At 44.0% G+C, this 22956-nt stretch overlaps 1 protein-coding gene across 1 annotated transcript in view; it reads left to right on the top strand.

The window, feature by feature from the left end:
- MID2 (midline 2) overlaps positions 1-22956 on the top strand; it is a 304582-nt gene that overhangs the window by 20186 nt on the left and 261440 nt on the right. The window contains exon 2 of the mRNA XM_040322836.1: positions 1647-2355. Within this exon, the coding sequence (XP_040178770.1) occupies positions 1696-2355 (660 nt within the window). The 5' untranslated portion in view covers positions 1647-1695. The remainder of the gene's footprint in view (positions 1-1646; positions 2356-22956) is intronic.

Raw genomic sequence — 22956 nt, 5'->3', positions numbered from 1 at the left:
CTGAAGGCAATTGCTTCCACTAGATTTTAGTTAGGGGGTATCGGAGTAAAGGGGGCTGAATACAAATGCCCCCACACCCACCTTTCACATATTTATTTGTAAAAAAAAAATGAGAACAATTTATCATTTTCCTTCCACTTCACAATTATTTGCCACTTTGTGTCTTTTCTATTTACTAATTGGGTAACTTCTGAAGGCAATTGGTTCTGAGGGGACAGCAAATTTACACTGTTATACAGGCTGTCCGCTGACTATTCTACATTGTAGCAAAGTGGAATTTCATCTGAGATATTGCGGCGGCCAATCTGACACTGACACTGAGTACACCAAACCAACTGAACTATTTTGGCCTGGGCTGCAGACAGTGCCACCCATGCTGCCAATAGCACTATGCCATTGGCGGCATGGGTGGCACTGTCTGCAGCACAACATGGCATTAGCGGGCGGCATGGCATGGGTGGCTCTGTCTGCAACACAATATGGCATCTGGGGAGGGGCCAGGGGCAGAGACAGGGGTGGTGCTGAAGGGGGGCCCGTCAGGTAGGCTGTATGGGGCCCCATGATTTCAATCAGTGGCCCTGGCTCTGGGTACTGATTGGATACAGCCGTGAATCATCTGTGAATCAGCTGTGAATCATTAACTGTGACTTGTTCCCAGCTGGCAGGGTGGGGTGCACATGCCTGCGCCCTGAACCTGGAAGTAGGCAGTGACGTATGGGTATGTCCCTTTGCCAACAGCAGATGCTCATCCGCAGTACACTGCGTGCGGTTGGTCATCAAGTGGTTAAGTACAAGGTGTAATTTTGCCTTGAAACTTTAAAGGAGATTTACTAAAGCTGGCGCACACAAAATCTGGTGCAGCTGTGCATAGTAACCAATCGGCTTGTTCAATCACAGCATAGCTCCATCCAAAGGGAAAGCTCCGCTTGTTTGCACCCTCAGGCTTCTGTTGCCAGGTCCACCGGATTCCACCATGGGTGCATGCTGGGTAAGTCCATCCTGACTTAATGTAGAAGGTATCCCAATCGCCGCGCACCGTGCAAGCCCATCTATCACACAGCTGATAGCAGCCTCAACCCGGGCTCTGTCTAAGACACGCCCCTGGCGCATTTCACCCCACCCACAGGGCTTCTTCATGGAGGCTACATATGCTACGTATGCATGTAGACCACCATAGGAAATGCCCACATGCAGGGCTTTTTTCTATTGAAAAGCACAAAAAACATATATGTATCATATTAAATCAATAAATGTACTGTAAAAAAAATTTAATTTATTGATTTTAAATGATACATATATGTTTTTTGTGCTTTTCAATAGAAAGCTTGTACCCCTAAAACGGACAGCATCCCCTGAAGAAGCCCGACATATGGGCGAAACATGTTGGGAAGTCCATCTTACTTTGCTGTTTCGATTAAAATTGTGATAAACTGTACTAGCCATTTATTTTTTATTTTGCTCCTCAAAATAGAAAATAAAACAAATTTTATACATTTATATTTGAAAAAATAATATTTTGCACCAAAAAAGTCCCAATTTTTTTCCTTCTCCACCTATTAAATTCAGGGATGTGGTGCTAAAATCAATTTGGTCTGCTTGTGATCATAAATAACGATTACGTCTAATACGTGTGTGTTTTGTTCTAGGTGAACAGAAGAAACCAAGATCTCCTAAATCTGAATGGTTTAGCTAAACATGGAAACATTGGAGTCAGAATTAACCTGTCCAATTTGCCTGGAATTATTTGAGGACCCCCTCCTACTTCCTTGCGCCCATAGCTTGTGCTTTAGCTGTGCCCATCGCATCCTGGTTTCTGGAAATCCTTCGAGTGACTTGGTAGAACCCGTCACAGCCTTCCAGTGTCCGACTTGCCGATATGTCATATCGCTCAACCACCGTGGCTTGGAAGGGTTGAAACGCAACATCACCCTTCAGAACATCATCGACCGGTTTCAGAAGGCGTCTCTAAGCGGACCAAACTCTCCCAGCGAAGACCACCGGGACAAGATCTACAAAAGTGTTCCGATCATGGCAACCGAAAGGATTCCATGCCAGTTCTGTGAGGTGGAACCGCCTAGAGATGCCGTCAAGACGTGTATAACTTGCGAGGTATCTTACTGTGACCGTTGCCTACGTGCAACCCACCCGAACAAGAAACCTTTTACAAGTCATCGTCTGGTGGCACCTATACCGGATGCTCATTTTCGGGGACTTGTTTGTCTGGAACATGAAAACGAGAAGGTTAACATGTACTGTGCGTCGGATGATCAGCTTATTTGTGCCTTATGCAAATTAGTTGGTAGGCACAGAGAACATCAGGTGGCCTCTTTGAGTGACCGGTTTGAAAAACTAAAGGTAAGAGCCGATACATATTAGCGAATTGTACCTTCTTTATTTAACTTGTGTTGCTAAGGATTGTCTTTCTTCGTTAGCATGACTTGCCAAGGATTTACAATGTACAGTGAAGCACCCTGCTCAGTATTTTTCAAAAAAATTGATGACCGACCATCACACCTACAGTATATGAGTTTATTGGAGTGCCAATAGTGAAACCATGGCCTTTAAAGCGGAGGTTCACCCAAATAACATCTATATCAGACCAACTTCTTTATACTTCTAACATGAACAGTCCATTTTTTTTTTTACGCTGTACATACCGTATAATCTATATTTGCAATCTGGCATCCGGGTACTTCTCCCCGCGGGAGTAGGCGTTTCTATGCTGAGGAGGAATGTCATCTGGGAGGTAGCCCAGATGATTGACGTCCTTTTGGAAAAAGTTCCCCCCGGCGGATAAGGCCCCCCCCCCGTATTGCGTAGGCGCGTCACGAGTCACAGCGTTTTCAAAAGAAGCCGGACATGCAGAGCTGCGAGTCCGTGTAGAGCTGACTGCGCAGGTTTCGTATAGAGCTTCTTCATGTTCGGCTTCTTTCGGAAACGCCGTGACGCGCCTACGCAATACGGGGGGCGGGGCCTTATCCGCCGGGGGGGGACTTTTTCTGAAAGGACATCAATCATCTGGGCGACCTCCCAGAGGACATTCCTCCTCAGCATAGAAACGCCTACTCCCGCGGGAGAAGTACCCGAAAGCCAGATTGCAAATATAGATTATACGGTATGTACAGCGTAAAAAAAAAAAAATGCGGACTGTACATGTTAGAAGTATAGAGAAGTTGGTCTGATATAGATGTTATTTGGGTGAACCTCCGCTTTAATGTGATGGCCTAATGTTAGAGTTGTTGAATGATTAGATCTGGTTCATAATTGACATTCCAGTTTATCCCAAAGGTGTTCAGTAGGGTTGAGGTCAAGACCCTTTTGAAGTCTACTCAAAGTTCCTCCACGCCAAGCTCATAGACTGTCTATGAAGTTGGCTTTGCACAGGGAAACAGTCAAGCTGGAACAGAGAAGGGTCTTCACTAGGGATGAACCCAATGTTTGAGTTGAACCTAAGTTTTTTCGATGTAGAGTGAAGCACCCTAATCCAATATTTGTCCAAAAATTTGCAGGTGACCAACAATCACCAAACATAAGAATCAATAAAATAATACAATAATAGTCCATATAAACTTTGAGTGGTAGCAGCTCTTGTACATAAGAGGCCTCCTTAGTGCAAGAATAAACGAGACAGTAAGGCGGTGATTTGAGATCCCTCCACCACAAATATTCAAGCCTCTCACCTCACAGTATTCGACCTGAGAAAGGGCACTCAGCTTGTTAACCCACACCTGGGGTAGCGGTTACAACAGGATCCAGCCAGTGGTCTCCCAAAACATATAGGCCCGGATTCACAAAGCACTTACGCCGACGTATCTCGTGATACGCCGCGTAAGTGTAACTATGCGCCGTCGTATCTGTGCTCCGTGCCCACAGAACTAGATACGCCTAAAAATAGGCTTCCTACGACCGACGTAACTTGCCTACGTCGTCGTATCGTGGGCGCATAGTTACGCCGGACGCATTTGCCGCTCCCAAAGATTTTCTATGCACATATGCAAATGAGGGAGATACGCCGATTCACAAACGTAGTTGCACCCGGCGCATCATATACACGGTTTGCGTAAGACTTGCGTCCGGCGTAAAGTTATTCCCCATATAGGAGGCGCAACTCATGCAAAGGTATGGACCAGGGAACACAGCCGTTGTATTTTACATTGTTTACGTAGTTCGTGAATATGGCTAGGCGTAGGTTACGCTCACGTCATAGGAAGTGATTCGACGTATCTCAGTTGTTGTTTCGACGTGATTCTGAGCATGCGCACTGGGATGTGTCCACGGGACGGCGCATGCGCCGTATGTTATTTGTATCTTTATGACGCTCAATCCATCATTTACATAAGGTCACGCCTCATTTGCATGGCTAGCGCCCACTTCCACTTACGACGAGTTACGACTAAAAAACCCAGCGTAGATTTGGAGGCAAGTGCTTTGTGAATTCGGTGCTTGCCTCTCTGCGCTACGTCGGCGTAGCGTATATTGGATACGCTATGCCCGCCTAAATATGCGCCGATGTCTGTGAATCCGGGCCATAGATGAAAGAAGGGGACAGTCTAGTGCTCTCCATTTTAAATTTATTTAAGTATAAAAGTGAAGGTATAAAATCTACTCACTCCAGCCGAGTGCAGGCAAACGGGCATGTAACTGTGTGTTTCAAACCAAGAAGATGGCCGCGGGTGAAGTCAGACGTGACTCCACTCTATGTGCATTGCGTCCATGGGCGGGACTTCTTCAGCGTGATGTTGCTGACCAACAATCACACCTAATATGAGCTTGTTGGACTTCCAATTTTAAAACCATGGCCGATAATGAGATCGCCTGATGTTAGAGGTGTTGGATGAGAAGACCTTGCTTACAATGGGCATTCCAGTTCATTGAAAAGGTGTTCAGTAGGGTTGAGGTCAGGTACTGATGTTGGGTGAGAAGACCTGATCCCAGAGGTGTTCAGTAGGGTTGAGGTCAGGTCCTGATGTTGGGTGAGAAGACCTGATCCCAAAGGTGTTTAGTAGGGTTGAGGTCAGGCACTGATGTTGGGTGAGAAGACCTGATCCCAGAATTGTTCAGTAGGGTTGAGGTCAGGCACTGATGTTGGGTGAGAAGACCTGATCCCAGAGGTGTTCAGTAGGGTTGAGGTCAGGTACTGATGTTGGGTGAGAAGACCTGATCCTAAAGGTGTTCTGTAGGGTTGAGGTCAGGCACTGATGTTGGGTGAGAAGACCTGATCCCAGAGGTGTTCTGTAGGGTTGAGGTCAGGTACTGATGTTGGGTGAGAAGACCTGATCCTAAAGGTGTTCTGTAGGGTTGAGGTCAGGTACTGATGTTGGGTGAGAAGACCTGACCCCAATAGTGTTCAGTAGGGTTGAGGTCAGGTACTGATGTTGGGTGAGAAGACCTGATCCCAGAGGTGTTCAGTAGGGTTGAGGTCAGGCACTGATGTTGGGTGAAAAGGCCTGATCCCAAAGGTGTTCAGTAGGGTTGAGGTCAGGCACTGATGTTGGGTGAGAAGACCTGATCCCAAAGGTGTTCAGTAGGGTTGAGGTCAGGTACTGATGTTGGGTGAGAAGACCTGATCCCAGAGGTGTTCAGTAGGGTTGAGGGCAGGTACGGATGTTGGGTGAGAAGACCTGATCCCAGAGGTGTTCAGTAGGGTTGAGGTCAGGTACTGATGTTGGATGAAAAGACCTGATCCCAGAGGTGTTCAGTAGGGTTGAGGTCAGGTACTGATGTTGGGTGAGAAGACCTGATCCTAAAGGTGTTCTGTAGGGTTGAGGTCAGGCACTGATGCTGGGTGAGAAGACCTGATCCCAGAGGTGTTCAGTAGGGTTGAGGTCAGGCACTGATGTTGGGTGAGAAGACCTGATCCCAGAGGTGTTCAGTAGGGTTGGGGTCAGGTACTGATGTTGGGTGAGAAGACCTGATCCCAGAGGTGTTCAGTAGGGTTGAGGTCAGGTACTGATATTGGACCAAAAGACCTGGGATGAATTGGAACTCCACAATTGCAGCTCCAAGTCACCCAAACGTGTTCAGCAGGGATGAGATCAGGGCTCTGTGAAGGCCACAAGAGTTTCTCCACATTAAACTCTTTATGGAGTTGGCTTTGCACAGGGCACGGTTAAGCTGGAACTAAAAAGGGTCTTCACCAAATTGTTACACAAAGTGGAAAACGTGCAATTGTTTAAAATGTCTTTGTATGGTGATGTAGTAACAGTACCCTTCACTGGAAAAGCCAGAAATACAATTTGAAGGGGGTTCCACCTATTTTTGGCTGATAATGGTTATGTTGGTCTGGCATACATGTTAATGACAGAAAATAATTATTTTGTAGCTGGGTGTCCCAAAACGAAAAAAAGAAAAACGCTGATTAAAATCACCAATAATGGAAATGTTGTGTCCCTATTGGGGGGGTTCACCCATGCTCTGTTTGTTCTTGTGACCATTTTCTCAGAGGAAGAAAATGTGCAAAAATGCAACATAGTTCTCACCAAAACTAGATGTGAGGACATTTGTTTCCCCAAATGTAACAAAGGATGAAAAATAGGTGAAAACAATTTATTTTAATGAAACAAATAATAATAATAAAAAAAGCAATTGCTTATAATATTTTGCGGTTTAGCAACAAATATGGCGTTTAGTCAAGGTTTCCATCTGCTGCTATGGCTTCAGAATCGAATAATCGCCCCCAGCAGTCCACCCCCCCCCCCCCCCAAGACGCCGCCACTATTTATAAATAATCTCATTTCCCTCCCTCCCGGCCCCGCAGCAATACATTTTCTGCATAGAGGGCCCTCGGCTATTGGCGCCATAAGCAGGACGCTGGCCGGACCTCTCACGTGTTTTGCTTGCCTGTGCATTGTCACCGGCTCCCTGTCATTTGTATAAAAAGCTTGGAAGAAATTTCTTAATATACTTTAATGACAGCGCTGGGTCAGGAGGAGCCGATCAAAGCCAAAAAGGACAAAGGAGGAACGGCTGTAAAAAGGCGCCTGCAGGAACACGACGGGTTTAATGCGCTAAAATCATGACGGATGGCCGAGAGTAATCTCTTTTGAACCCCTTGCTGTGTCCAATGCCACGTTTTGAAAGTGCTCTGAATGGCAATAAACATTTCCTATGATCATCGGCTCCATCTAGTGGCCATAGTGCAGTATTTTTCCTGATTTGGAGAAAAAAAAATGCAGTTTTTGCCCTTCATTTGCATGGAACAAAATGTACATTCATGTACTCGGGACGATTGGCTCTGCATTTTTTTTTTTATAAATACGTCTCTAACACTATGGACTATAGATACGCCGCGTAAATTCAAAGCTGCGCCGGCGTATCTTCTTTCTGTATTCAGAAAGCAAGATACGCCGAAATTAGGCTAAGATCCGACTGGCGTAAGTCTCTTACGCCGTCGTATCTTAGGGTGCATATTTACGCTGGTCGCTAGGTGGCGCTTCCGTCGTTTTCGGCGTAGAATATGCAAATGACCTAGATACGCCGATTCACAAACGTACGTGCGCCCGGCGGAATTTTTTTTACGTCGTTTGCGTAAGGCTTTCCCGGCGTAACGTTGCTCCTGCTTCTATGAGGCGCACGCAATGTTAAGTATGGACGTCGTTCCTGAGTCAAATTTTTTGCACCATTTGTTTGACTTACATCACTTTATTGCTGCGTTTATTATTTGGTTATTTTGTTAATGACATTTTTTTAAATATTTAATTAGCGCTGTAGTATCATTTTTACAATGTTAAGTATGGACGTCGTTCCTGAGTCAAATTTTGAATTTTTTACGTCGTTTGCGAATAGGGCTGGACTGGGCTGGGCTGGACGTAATTTACGTTCACGTCAAAACCAATGATGTCCTTGCGGCGTACTTTGGAACAATGCACACTGGTAAATTCCACGGACGGCGCATTCGCCGTTCGGGAAAAACGTCAATCACGTCGGGTCACCAAGAATTAACATAAAACACGCCCCCTCATCCTCATTTGAATTACGCGCGCTTACGCCGGCCCCATTTACGCTACGCCGCCGTAACTTAGGAGGCAAGTGCTTTGTGAATACAGCACTTGCCTCTCTAACTTACGGCGGCGTAGCGTAAATACGATACGCTGCGCCGCCGTAACAATGCGCGCCCCTACCTGAATCTAACACTATAACTAATAAACACGCACTGTTGAGCCCTGATGAAGAGGGAAGGAGGGGTGTTCCTCCCAAAATGTGTTAGAAGTTTTTTTATGACTTGCCAACAATTAAAATCATTTTGGACTTTTTTGCTGATTTTGTACGTTTGCCCCCACTGACAAAGAAATGATCAGTCTATAATTTTATTGGTCGGTTTATCTTAACAGAGAGACAGAATATCAACAAAAATATCCAGAAAAAGTTATACATTCATTTGCATTTTAACCGCTTCAGCCCCGGACCATTTTGGTGGTCAATGACCAGGCCGCTTTTTGCGATGCGGCACTGCGTCGCTTTAACTGACAATTTCACGGTCGTGCGACGTGGCTCCTAAACAAAATTGACGTCTTTTTATTTCCCACAAATAGAGCTTTCTTTTGGTGGTATTTGATCACCTATTTTTTGCGCTATAAACAAAAAAAGAGCGCCAATTTTGAAAAAAACAAAATTTTTTACTTTTTGCTATAATATCCCATTTTTTTCCCCCTCAGTTTAGGCCGATACGTATTCTTCTACATATTTTTGGTAAAAAAAAAAAAGAAAACGCAATAAGCGTATATTGATTGGTTTGCGCAAAAGTTTTATAGCGCCTACAAAATAGGGGATAGATTTATGAATTTTTTTATTTTTTACTAGTAATGGCGGTTATTTACGATTTTTGTCAGGACTGCGATATTGCGGTGGACACATCGGACACTTTTGACACTATTTTGGGACCTTTCAGATTTATACAGCGAACAGTGCTATAAAAATACTGTATAAAGGTGACTGGCAGGAAAGGGGTTAACACTAGGTGGCGATCAAGGGGTTAATGTGTTCCCTGGGAGTGATTCTTACTATGGAGGGAGGGGACTGGCTGGCTAAGTTGACCGATCGGTGTCCCTATTGTAAGGGGTTAGCTCGGTAGAGGGGTGTGTGACCCCTTGGATGGGTTCACCACACACTGAATTTATACAGACAGGCAGTCGAAGACGGTTGAAAACAAAGATTTTTGGTTTATTCTTCCATCTTGCTGGAAACAAGTGCAAGCATCCAAACAGCATAAACAAAATCAAACATAAAATAAACCCTGGCCACTTGGGGCGTCTACCTTCACCACACAGGAACCTATCTATGGAGTTTAGCACAGCCTACTGCTGGGCAGACACTGCTGGTCATACAGCAGAAAAACAATAGTCTTTTGATTTTTATCACACAGGAAAATCAATTTCCTCCTCACCTCCTCAGAAGACCTTCAGCTACTGCTCTCTCTCACTCAGAAAGCCTCAGCATGCAGCAAATCAGTGGTAATCCCCTGGATTACTTATAGAGGCCTTAATTGCCTCATTCTGAACAGCTGAAGTCTTCCAACGCCCTCAAACCTTTCCTGGCTACATTTGCAGCCGACGCCTAATAACAATTGGTGTATTGTCTAAACAAGGCAGAAATGTATGTCCCGTCTGTGACAACACCCACAGATTTACCTGACTTCCTGTCACACTATGTACAAGGGGCACAGCATTGGTCTCCTCTCCCTGACAGGACATGGAGCTCTGTGTTTACACTCACAGAGCTCCACGTCCCTGGCTCCGTAACTGTTGATCGTGGGTACCTGGCGGACATCGCAGCTGGCAGGCATGCGCATCGGCACCCGTGTGACTGGCGGGCTTAGGTTTTCCCTGATGAAGGCCCACGGTGGGGCGCAGGGAACTCGTTTGATCTGGTGAAAGCTGTTTATAAACAAAGCCACGTGATCACCTTTTGTGTAATCCATTTTTGATTTGATAGAAGCTGTTGATAAACAAAGCGATGTGGTCACCATGCCATAGCTGACATAATTAGGAATCAGGGATTATGTTATGGAAACGTTCATCTACAGAGCGCAATTTGAATGACAATTACTCAGTCATACAACATTGTACACAAATGAAATTTTCGTCCTTTTTTTCACACAAATAGAGCTTTCTTTTGGTGGTATTTAATCACTGTTGGGTTTTTTATTTTTTGCGCTATAAGAGAAAAAAGACTGAAAATTCTGTAAAAAAAAAATGAATTGTTCTTTGTTTATGTTATAAATCTTAGCAAATTTAGTATTTTTTCTTCATTCTTTTGCATAATGTGAAAGATAAAGTTACGCTGAGTAAATACATACCCAACATGTCACCCTTCAAAATTGCACACGCTCGTGGAATGGCGCCAAACTTCGCTACTTAAAAATCCCCATAGGCGACGTTTTAAATATTTTTACTGGTTATATGTTTTTAGTTACAGAGGAGGTCTAGGGCCAAAATGATTGCTCTCGCTCTAACATTTGCAGCGATACCTCACATGTGTGGCTTGAACACCGTTTTCATATGTGGGTGGGACTTACGTGTGCGTTCGCTTCTGCATGCGAGCACACAAGGACAGGGGCGCTTTAAAAAATATATATATTTTATTGTTCACTTTACTTTACTTTATTTTAGCTTGACACGTTTTTCCGCAAAAAATAAAAAAATTTGATCACTTTTATTCCTATTACAGGGAATGTAAACATCCCTTGTATTAGGAATATGGCATGACAGGTCCTCTTTACAGTGAGATTTGGGGTCAATAAGACCCCATATCTCACTTCTAGGCTGGAAAGCAGAGTATTGCGGGGTATTGCAGAGTATTGCAGAGTATTGCGGGGCATTGCGGGGCATTGTGGGGTATTGCAGAGTATTGTGGGGTATTGCAGAGTATTGTGGGGTATTGCAGAGTATTGTGGGGTATTGCAGAGTAATGCACAGTATGGGTATGGAGCAGAGTATTGTTAGTATGGGGCAGGGATGGCTGAGCAGGGATGGATGACTGGATCTGTGACTGCAGTTGTCACAGATCCAGCCTACAGCACTCGTGATGCATCCACTCTCTCCCCTCTCCTCTTACACTGTACCGTTCGGTACAGAGAGGGGAGAGAGGAACCGGCGTCATCACATGACGCCGGTTTGTTTACAAGTGATCGCTCCGTCATTGGACGGAGCGATCACGTGGTAAACCGCCGATATCAGTGGCGATTTACCATGATGCGCCGGGTCCTGAGGACCCGGCGGTCACGGACATTCCCGTGTGCGCACCCCAGGGGGCGCGCGGGAGTGCGATTCTGGGAGGACGTCAATGGACGTCCTCCCAGAGTTAAGGAACCGCCTTGTAGACGTCTTCCGTCTATAGGGTGGTTATTAAGTGGTTAAAGGGGTTGTAAAGGTTTCTTTTTATTTTTTTAAGCAACAAACATATCATACTTACCGCCACTGTCCAGCTTGTTTTTCACAGAGTGGCCCCGATTCTCCTCTTCTAAGGTCCCTCGGCAGCTGTCTCGGCTCCTCCAAGCAAGAGCTAACCCCCTCTGGGAAGCGCTCTCCCAAGGGGGTTAGCTTGCGGGCGCCACAGGGCTTAGACTAGAGGAAGGTGACAACATACATAGGAGATGTGAACCACTCCTTTGTCTCCTTCCTCCAGCCAATACAACACCCCGGGGCTTAGATGATGGAGACACCATGTAATAGATTTTTTCCCTGGTCCAATTCCAGGATGCTTTCCTATTCTGCCTCTGATCCAAATCTATGATGATGTGAATGCATGCAAGCCAAAAGAATCACACTGGGACACACTGGTTCAGTGCGAGCTCTTCCTCATCAACAGGGACCCCTTTATTCAGGTTACAGCTCTTTATAGTCAAAGTGACATACGCAAACGTCATCACACGCGTGTGTGTGTGTGTGTGTGTGTGTGTATATGATTGGTTCATCCGTATATGGTCCTTTTCCTGTCGACATTTGTTCCTTGCCACGAGGCTACCTTCCAGGATATGGGGGCCATCTTGCTTTGCACGGTGGGAGGGGCAGAAAGGAGGGGGTCAATGAGTGGGCAGTGGGAGACATCTGTTTCTCGTTTTGACTCTGGGATGAATAACTCTGTCATAATTTCAATCATGCAAAATAATACTAATGTTTCTCACGTGATTACTTAAACATACAAATATATATATATATATGTATATCGCAACATGAAAGGAAAGAAATAATAAAAGAAAGAAAATAAATTAATAATAAAAAATAATAAAGAAGAACAATATTTGAGTGGTTAGAAGAGAGAGATAACATAGACATAATAGTCATTTTATTAACTCCATCACAACCATACATAGGAGATGAGAACCACTACTCTAAGAGGTGTCTCCTTCCTCCAGCCAATACAACACTACAAGGCTTAGGCCCCATACACACGATAGAATTTATCCGCGAATACGGTCCAGCGGACCGTTTCCGCGGATAAATCCTCTCGTGGATTTCGGCGGATTTTCATGCGATGGTGTGTACACACCATCGCATTGAAATCCGCGCCGAAATCCTCTGGCGATGACGTGTCGCGCCGTCGCCGCGATTATGACGCGGCGACGTGCGCGACGCTGTCATATAAGGAATTCCACGCATGCGTCAAATCATTACGACGCATGCGGGGGATCCCTTCGGACGGATGGATTCGGTGAGTCTGTACAGACCAGCGGATCCATCCGTTGGGATGGATTCCAGCAGATGGATTTGTTGTGCATGTCAGCAAATATTCGATCTGCTGGAATCCATCCCAGAGGAGATTTCTCCGCGGAAACAGATCCGCTGGCGTGTACACACCATAGGATCTATCCGCTGAAACCCATTTGCTGGGATTTATCTGCGGATGGATTCTATGGTGTGTATGGGGCCTGAGAGATGGAACCACAGAACGTGTCGGAGGTGGAGGTGGACAGCCAATCAGCACACTCCGAAATGTTAATTACAATAGAGTCTGGAGGAGGCGGCAGTGCTGGAACGAAGGGGCGGTAGGAGACTCGGGCCGCCAGCGGGAGTATAATACCTTCTCCAAAAGCTGGCATTTAGGATTGTTTTCCAGACTGACAGATTAACTTTTAAATCATAATTGTCAGTAAATGGATTGATGTTGCAATTTACTAATGAGGGCAGTAGATTATCGGAGGCAGCAGATGCATTAATTATGACAGTAAATATACTGACTGGTTCACATTGACAAATGGGAGTTGATTAATTGGAGCTGTGGGCTCATTGAGCCTGTATGTTCCTGAATTATTTATTTGGGTTAAATTGTGTTAGTGATTTCTTTGACAGCAGGTGATAATATGCTAATAAAATATATTGATTCAAGACAAACTTATTTGAGAAGTGTGTATATTAAATGGAGCTCTATCTATCTATTTATCCCTTTTGAAATAAATATATATATATATATATATATATATATATATACACACACTGTATATCGTGTTATATATATATATATATATATATATATTGTTTTCAAAATATTTATATTATTATAATGTATTTTGATTTATACTATATTATTATTTATATTATTATTTATACTAATATTTAAAAATCTGTGTATATGTGTGCATGTATACGTGTGTGTATATAATATATTGTTTTTTCCAAAATATTTTGACTTCTTACTGTATTATTATTTATAATATTATTTTTTATACTAATATTTAAAAATGTGTGTGTGTGCGTGTATGTATATGTATATGTGTGTGTGTGTATGTGTGTATATATATATATATATATATATATATATATTATTATAATATTTTTTGATTTATTACTATATTATTATTTATAATATTATTTAGAAAAAAGGAAAAAAAAAAATATATATATATATATATATATATATATATATATATATATATATATATATAATCATTTTTTTTTTAAATATTTATATTCTAATATATTTTGACTTATTACTGTATTATTATTTGTAATAATATATTCAAAATATTTATATTAATATAATATTTTTTGACTTATTATTGTATTATTATTTATAATATTATTATTTATACTAATATATTTAAAATGTGTGTGTATAATATATATATATGTGTGTATTATATATTTGTGTATGTGTATATATATATATATATATATATATATATATATATATATATATTTTAAATATCTATATTATTTATTGATTTATTTATTATAATATATTTCGATTTATTACTATATTATTATTTTTAATATTTAAAAATGTGTGTATATTTATATATATATAAATTATACACACATACACACATGCATTTTAAAATATTGAAATAAATAATAATACAATAATTTAAAAACAATCAACTTGTACAGTATATCTATATTTTATATTGTTAATATATACATCTATATAGATTTTTTTTAATATAAATATAAATATTTTGTAACCCATATGGTCAGACGTTTGTAGGCACATAACTATCACGCCTTTTATTGGCTTGTAGGCCATCCCATTACAAAACCATGGCCATTCATGTGGACTTGGCTCTCCTTTGTGGCTACAAACAGTCTCCACTCTTCTGGGAAAGCATTTTTTTACAAGATTTTGGAGGGTGTCTGTGTGGAATTTTGTGCTGATTTAGGCAAAAGAACATTTGTGAGGTCAGTTACTGATGTTGGATGAGAAGACCCGACTCACAATTGGCATTCCAGTTCATCCCAAAGGTGTTCAGTAGGGTTGAGGTCAGGAACTGATGTTGGATGAGGAGACCTGACCCCAAAGGTGTTCACTACGGTTGAGGTCAGGTACTGATGTTGGATGAGAAGACCTGACCCCAAAGGTGTTCAGTAGGGTTGAGGTCAGGTACTGATGTTGGATGAGAAGACCTGGCTCATAATCAATGATGCAATTCATCCCCAAGGTGCTCAGTAGGGTTGAGGTCAGAGCCCCGTGTAGGACACTCAAGTTCCTCCATGCCAATCTGATCAAATCATGTCTTTTACAGAGCTGGAGTTGTACACAGGGGGCCAGATTCTCGTACATCCGCGTAAAATTGTGCGGGCGTAACGTATCTGATTTACGTTACGCATCCGCAACTTACACAGGCAAGTGCTGTATTCTCAAAGCACTTGCTCCGTAAGTTGCGGAGGCGTAGCGTAAATCGGCCGGCGTAAGCACGCCTAATTCAAATTTGGATCAGGGGGGCGTGTTTTATGTAAAACTACTGTGACCCGACGTGATTGACGTTTTTGCGGAACGGCGCATCCGTGGAATTTCCCAGTGTGCATTGCTCCAAAGTACGCCGCAAGGACGTCATTGGTTTCGACGTGAACGTAAATGACGTCCAGCCCCATTCAAGGACGAGTTACACAAACGACGTAGCTTTTTCAAATTTCTACGCGGGAACGACGGCCATACTTAACATTGTTACGCCGCACTTATGCCTCATATAGCAGGGGCAACTATACGCCGGGAAAAGCCTAACGTAAAGGTCGTAACTTTACTGCGTCCGCCGCTCGTACGTTCGGGAATTCGCCTATCTAGCTAATTTGCGACGCGGAATTCGACCGCAGCGCCACCTAGCGGTCAACTAAAAAATGCAGTTAAGATCCGACGGCGTAAGAGACTTACGCCTGTCGGATCTAATAAATATCTATGCGTAACTGATTCTAAGAATCGGGCGCATAGATACGACGGGTCGGATTGGGACTTACGATGGCGTACATGGCGCTGCGCCGTCGTAAGTCCTTTCAGAATCTGGCCCGGGGTATTTTAGTGATGCTGGAACAGAAATGGTCCATCCCCCAAACTCTTGTCACAAAGTCGAAAGTATACAATTGCCAAAATGCCTTTGGATGCCATAGCATCACCTTTCAGTGGAGAAACCTGAACTGAAAATTTTTCTTGGGCCCCCCCCCCCCCCCCATGCAATTCTGCTCTCCACCTGCTCTGAGACATACAATAAATATCAGCTAGACTTGAAATCAGTTTACTGTATCAGATCAGGCAGCGCTTGTGATTGGTTGCCAGAGGTTACAGCATATCATTACCACTTACTGACTGGTTGCTAGAGGTTACAGCACACATTACGGTTCACTTATGGGTTGCTAGAGGTTACAGCACATGATATCTTCTTGTTGATTGGTTGCTAGAGATTACTGTACAGCAGCGTTTCACAAATTTGCTTGGAATCTAGGAGCCAGCTAAAAAGGTTAGGAGCCAGAAAACGCACCCTGTCCCGCCAAGCTCGCGCGCAGAAGCGAACGCATACGTGAGTAGTGCCCGCATATGTAAACGGTATTCAAACCACACATGTGAGGTATCGCCGCGATTGGTAGAGCGAGAGCAATAATTCTAGCACTAGGCCTCCTCTGTAACTCAAAACATGCAACCTGTAGAATTTTTTAAACGTCGCCTATGAAGATTTTAAAAGGGTAAAAGTTTGTCGGCATTCCACGAGCGGACGCAATTTTGAAGCGTGACATGTTGGGTATCAATTTACTCGGCGTAACATTATCTTTCATAATATAAAAAAAAATGGAGATAACTTTACTGTTGTCCTTATTTTTTAAATTAAAAAAAGTGTAATTTTTTCCCAAAAAAAGTGCGCTTGTAAGACCGCTGCGCAAATACGGTGTGACAGAAAGTATTGCAACGATCGCCATTTTATTTTCTAGGGTGTTAAAATAAAAAATATATATAATGTTTGGGGGTTCTAATTAGAGGGAAGGAGATGGCAGTGAAAACAGTGAAAAATTACATTAGAACTGCTGTTTTACTTGTAATGCCAAAGGCCTGCAGAAGGCCCCAAAGCTGTGGCCTCAATTACCTGCGATCGCGAGGCGGGGGAGGTGGGGGCGTCCCACCTCCCCCGCCGCGCCGGCCGGTAATTGAGGCCATGGCTTTGCGGCCTTCTACAGGCCTAAGCTTCCCCAGGCGCCAGGTCACAATTTCTTGTCGCAATTGCGCCCGTCTTTTGTCGATCCCTGCTGTACAGTAATACTCCTCACTGATTGGTTTCTAGAGGTTACAGCACATCATCTCTTCACTGTAGAGGGGCATAATATACATATGAATGCCGCCAGCCACCGATGTTTACATATGAATGCGATTATTTACACAGGGGGCCAGATCCACAAAGAAGTTACGCCGGCGTATCTATACGCTGCGTAACTTCTAGGATGCGCCGGCGTATCTTTTTTCTGTATCCAAAAAGCAATACGCCGGATTTTTGCTTAGATACGACTGACGTAAGTCTCTTAAGCCGTCGTATCTTAGTTGCATATTTACGCTGGCCGCTAGGTGGCGCTTCCGTAGATTTACGCGCAGAATATGCAAATTAGGTAGATACGCTGATTCACGAACGTACGTGCGCCCGGCGTATCTATATGCGTCGTTTGCGTAAGGCGTCGGGCCGGCGTAAAGTTACCCCTGCTATAGTGAGGCGTGCGCAATGTTAAGTATGGACGTCGGGACAGCGTCTAATTTTCCGTCGTTTGCGTAAAACATTCGCGAATAGGGCTTTGCGTAAGTTACGTTCACGTCGTCTAGGCATTGAGCGGGCATAATTTAATTTGAAAATTCGACGTGATACTGAAAAAAGCGTCATTTACGTGGGGGTCATGCTTAGTTTACATAAAACACGCCCCCCTGTTCCTCATTTGATTTAGGCGCGCTTACGCCGGCACATTTACGCTACGCCGCCGTAACTTTAGACGCAAGTGCTTTGTGAATACAGCACTTGCCTCTCTAAGTTGCGGCGGCGTAGCGTAACTACGATACGCTACGCCCGCTTATATTTACGCCTATCTACGTGAATCTGGGCCAGGGTCTGCAGGTGAGTCATCTGTACACAACAATAAGGCAGAGCTGGGCAGCATTAGTAGCAGCACTTCACACTGAGATATCAGGACACAGGACTAAAACTTCAAGGGACAAGGGAATTTAAACTGGGATAGTTGGCAAATATGAGGCGGCTACTTTGGGCCCCACAACGACGGGGCCCCTTTTGCCCTGCCTTAAAGACAGCCCTGCTGGTATAGATCCATGGTTAGGGCCAACGTTGCAGCAGTTGGTTAGAGGTCATTGCCTGGATCCCCAGGATAGTGTTCAAAAGATACTTGTCAGGCTATCATCTCCTGTGATCTAGACATCTATTGGATGTAATTAGGTTATCCGGACCATAGAAGTGGATGGTAGTAGGCAGATTCCATCGGATGTAAGCATATTCAGAAGTCTCTACATATCGGGAATGACCTTGCAGATAAGTGTAGAATTAGCATATGAAAAGGGGCTCCATCATCTGACTTTTATAAACGGGTCTGTCTGTAGCCTTATTTCTATCTGATGCTAACTCCATCTGACAAGAACAGTGTCACATTTGCTAGAAAAAAAAAAAAAGAAACAACAGTGTCAAGTGTTGGGGGAAATCATACTGTGAAGGTCACTTGTGTGTTTGCCAGGCAGTTAGTTATAAGATACTTGTCAGATGAAAATAGAGATATGTATCCTTCCCGGAACCGAATGTTCATGTTGCTCTAGGTTTACTTTTATTGTAAGAAAATTACTATTCTTATTTTATTGAACGTAGTCATTATGAATTTGTTGATCGAAGTACAGTGACTGTTCCTACTTAGATCGGAAATAATAACAATAAAAAAAATAGAATAGCCTTTCTCAACCTATTTTTGATATGGAGGAGCTCTTGAAATACCTTTCTGGTCTTGGGGAACCCCTATTATTATTTACTATATTTACAGCTCATGGTATTTAAGTGGTCAAAAGGAAGAATGCTTCTTACATAAAGGGTCAGTAGGAAGAATACCCCAATGTTAAAAAGATCATTGGTGTCTGTAGTTACTCATCCGTGAGGCAGAAGTTGCTTATTGCTTAAGGAACCCCACACAACCTCTGAAAGAACCCTAGGGCTCCATAGCAACCTCTAAAGGAACCCTAGGGCTCCATAGCAACCTCTAAAGGAACCCTAGGGCTCCATAGCAACCTCTAAAGGAACCCTAGGGCTCCATAGCAACCTCTAAAGGAACCCTAGGGCTCCATAGCAACCTCTGAAGGAACCCTAGGGCTCCATAGCAACCTCTGAAGGAACCCTAGGGCTCCATAGCAACCTCTAAAGGAACCCTAGGGCTCCATAGCAACCCCTAAAGGAACCCTTAACCCACCACCTGCTTAGATGGATATCCCGCAAGATGAGATTCCTTAGGCTAAGTGCCCCTAACTTACCACTAGGGTTGAGCGAACCCGAACTGTAAAGTTCGGGTTCGTACCGGACTTTTGGATTTTTGGTACCCAGACTTGAACCTGAACAATTTGCTGTGAGTTCGTGTTCGGCAATGTAATGGCGCGCTGCAGGGCAGCCAATCAACATTAGTTTAACTCGTTGTGTGATCTAGAAGCCATCAAAGCCATGCCTACTAATGGCACGGCTATGATTGGCCAGTGCAGCATGTGACCCGCCTCTATATAAGCTAGAGGCACATAGCACAGCATGTCACTCTGCTTTAGATAGGGTAGGGAAAGGCTGGCGCTGCTGCTGCTCTGAGGGAGAGAATTAGATAGGAGTCAGACTGTCCTGCTTCAGAAATCAAATTACTCAGCGATCTGCATATGTGCAAGTCACTCTGCTTTAGATACTTTAGGGAAAGGTTCCTGCCTGGTTTTGCTTTTAGGGAGAGAAATAGGTAGGAGTCAGTCCTGCTTCAGAAATCAAATTACACCAGCACTGCATATGTTACTGTGAGATACACCCTTTAGATACTTTACTTCTATTATGCTATTCAAAAAACACCCATTTAGGGCAAAAAAAATTATTGTGCAGTGTTTCCTCCAGTGTTTGCAGTGTTTCCTCCATATCTGTACGTGTGAGATAAACACTTTAGCTACTGTTCTTCTATTTTGCTATTCAAAAAACACCCATTTAGGGCAAAAAAATATATAGGTCAAGATTATTTATTTTTAGGTGTTTTATGTTATTTTAATTTATTTCCCTATCCACATTTGTTTGCAGAGTACTTGCCATGCTCTTACCAACATTTTGCTGCCATTTGCAGCCCTCTAGCCCTTTCCATTACTTTTTTAGAGACATTTTAGTACTGAAAAGTTCGGGTCCCCATTGACTTCAATGGGGTTCGGGGGTCAAGTTTGGGTCCCGAACCCGGACTTTTTTCCGAAGTTCGGCTGAACCCGTCGAACCCGAACATCCAGGTGTGCGCTCAATTCTACTTACCACCTAATTAGATGGATATCCTGCAAGCTGGGATTCCTTGGGCAAAGTGCCCCTAACTCACCACCTGATTAGATGGATATCCCACAAGCAGAGACTCCTTAGGTGACATACAGTTAACCCACCGACTGCTTAGATGGATATCCCGCAAGAGGAGATTCCTTAGACGAAGTGCCCCTAACTCACCACCTGATTAGATGGATATCCCACGAGTGGAGAATCCTTGGCCAAAGTGCCTCCAAACTCATCAACTGATTTGAAGAAGGAATGTCCCCCCAAACTGTCCACCTAATTAGAGGGATAGCCCGCAAGAGGAGATTAAGTGATGTACCCCTAACTCACCACCTGATTCGATGGATATCCCACAAGCAGAGTATCCTTGGGTGAAGTGCCACTAATTCACCACGATTAGATGGAAGTCCCACAAGCGGAGATTCCTTAGGTGAAGTACCCCTGACTCACCACCTGATTAAAAGGATATCCCGCAATTGGAGATTCCTTAGGCGAAATGTCCATATTTCACCACCTGATTAGATGGATATCCTGCAAGCAGATATTCCTTAGACGAAGTGCCCCCAAACTCATCAACTAATTTAAGACTCCCTAGAAGAAATGTCCCCCGAACTGACCACCTATCCAGAGGGATATCGAATATGTAAGGACTCTCTAGAAGGAGTGCCCCCAAACTCTTTACCTGATTGGAGGGATATCACACAAGTTGAGACTCCCTCGTTCAAGTGCCCCGAACTGATCACTTGATTGGAAGAATGCCCCCAAACTCACTGATTGTAGGGGTTTTGTACAAGCGGAGACTCCCTTATTGGAGGAATATCACACAAGTGGATACTCGCTAGGTGGAGTGCCCCTGAACCCACCACCTGATTGAACAAAAATAGCACAAATGTAAACTTCCTGTCACGTTTACCCCAACACAGGTGTTTAGGCACTATAGCTGATTTCTGTGTTCTTCACCTATAGCAGCCCCCTTTCCCATTAGGCAAGCAGGCCTACCGGTACTCGGTTGCCTTATACACAATGCTACCGTGCCTGGCTACCACGCCGGGGCAGGTGCGAACTGAGCACAGCAAACAGGTACTTGCGGTTGGCAGACAGACAGAATGGTTCAATGACAGTTCAGGTACAAGACGGGCAAGGTTCAGAATAGTCGGGGTCAAATCCGTAGTCGAAAGACAGGCAGCGTTCAGAGAGTAGTTGATATCTAATTCGAGGTCCTAAACAGGGAAATCCAATCAGCAGGGCAGACAAACGGGGAGCTTGGAGAAGCATGAGACTGCAGGCTTGGCTGGCTTAAATCAGGTTTGGTCTCCACCCAGAAACCGACCACATGAGTGACCTTGCAGGTGGACACACAGACGAGGAGAATGCCACAGCCAAAAACAGCTACACGCTCTTGACACTTCCCCATCAACTCACCACCTGATTGGAGGAGGCTTTCAAAAGAACAGTTACTGAGGACAGTCTAACAAAAATCAAACTACAAAAAAAAAACTAGAAGCAGTAGAGCCAAGGAGGGCTATTTGCTCTGCCCCCCCAGAGACCAGACCCAGAAATATGTAAACCAATGAAAAGACCAAACTTAAAATAAAATATCTTTGCCTTAACTAAAATAGCAGCTCTCATTGCAATACTCACCCCCATCAGGATCTCTGCTCTGGAGTCCAGTGCTGGGCCTCTTTTGAGTTAAGTGAAGCTCAACATCATTCACCCACTACCTGTGAGCCCAGTCATCAAGGGCCCACCACCCTGGAGTTTCCTGATGAGGATAACCGTAGACCAAGCATCTATATTGTGTTTTGAAGCTACTGCTTGTGGTCTCAATTGGAAGCCCATATGGCAGGGTGACATTATGACATGGACCATGTATCAGTATGTGAGATTGAATTTTATGATCACATTGCTGGTGCCTATTTTTCGTAGATCTGTACCTTTGTCATTGTACACTCAGTTTATGCAATTTTATGTTGTTTAGTTTCATAACCCTGAGGAAGGGAGTTTCGAGCTTCTGAAATGTGTTGACTATCTGTATCATTGATAGAAATTCTGTGGGTCCCTGCTGGACCGGACAAGTTCCCGATGCACTAAAACTATATTGTTTTTTTTGGCAAAAAATGTGCATTTTGATAAACTGTTACGCTAAAATCAAGAAAAAATTGGAAGGACTACCATTTTGTTCTCCATAGTCTCAGCTTTCAGAGAACATATAATGTTTGGGGGTTTTAACTAATCTTCAGACCTAAAATATGGACCTCGTTCTTTTACCACCCCTGTAACATATTTGTGTCGCGGCAAAGAGGGTGGGCTTCAACAAGCACATATGGCATTCATTGACAGCCGAGTGCTCTCTCGGTCTCTCGTTACGAGTGTGTTACGTATAAAGTCTAGGGTTCAGGGGTGCGCCGCGTGCAGAGTTGAGGGGGTGTGCCGTGTGCAGAGTTGAGGGGGTGTGCCGTGTGCAGAGTTGAGGGGGTGTGCCGCGTGCAGAGTTGAGGGGGTGTGCCGCGTGCAGAGTTGAGGGGGTGTGCCGCGTGCAGAGTTGAGGGGGTGTGCCGCGTGCAGAGTTGAGGGGGTGTGCCGCGTGCAGAGTTGAGGGGTGCGAAAACATGTGTATGGAACTCCATTGACAATTAATGGCACTGCAAGCACGTTTTTTGTGTGTACTCTGTGCAAAAACGCATGTAGAGTTGAGGGGGTGCGCCGCGTGCAGAGTTGAGGGGGTGCGCCGCGTGCAGAGTTGAGGGGGCGCG

The sequence above is a fragment of the Rana temporaria genome, chromosome 9 (assembly GCF_905171775.1).
Source record: "Rana temporaria chromosome 9, aRanTem1.1, whole genome shotgun sequence".
NCBI lineage: Eukaryota > Metazoa > Chordata > Amphibia > Anura > Ranidae > Rana > Rana temporaria.
Note: the sequence above shows the minus strand (reverse complement) of the source record. Positions and strands in the feature narration are given on the sequence as shown.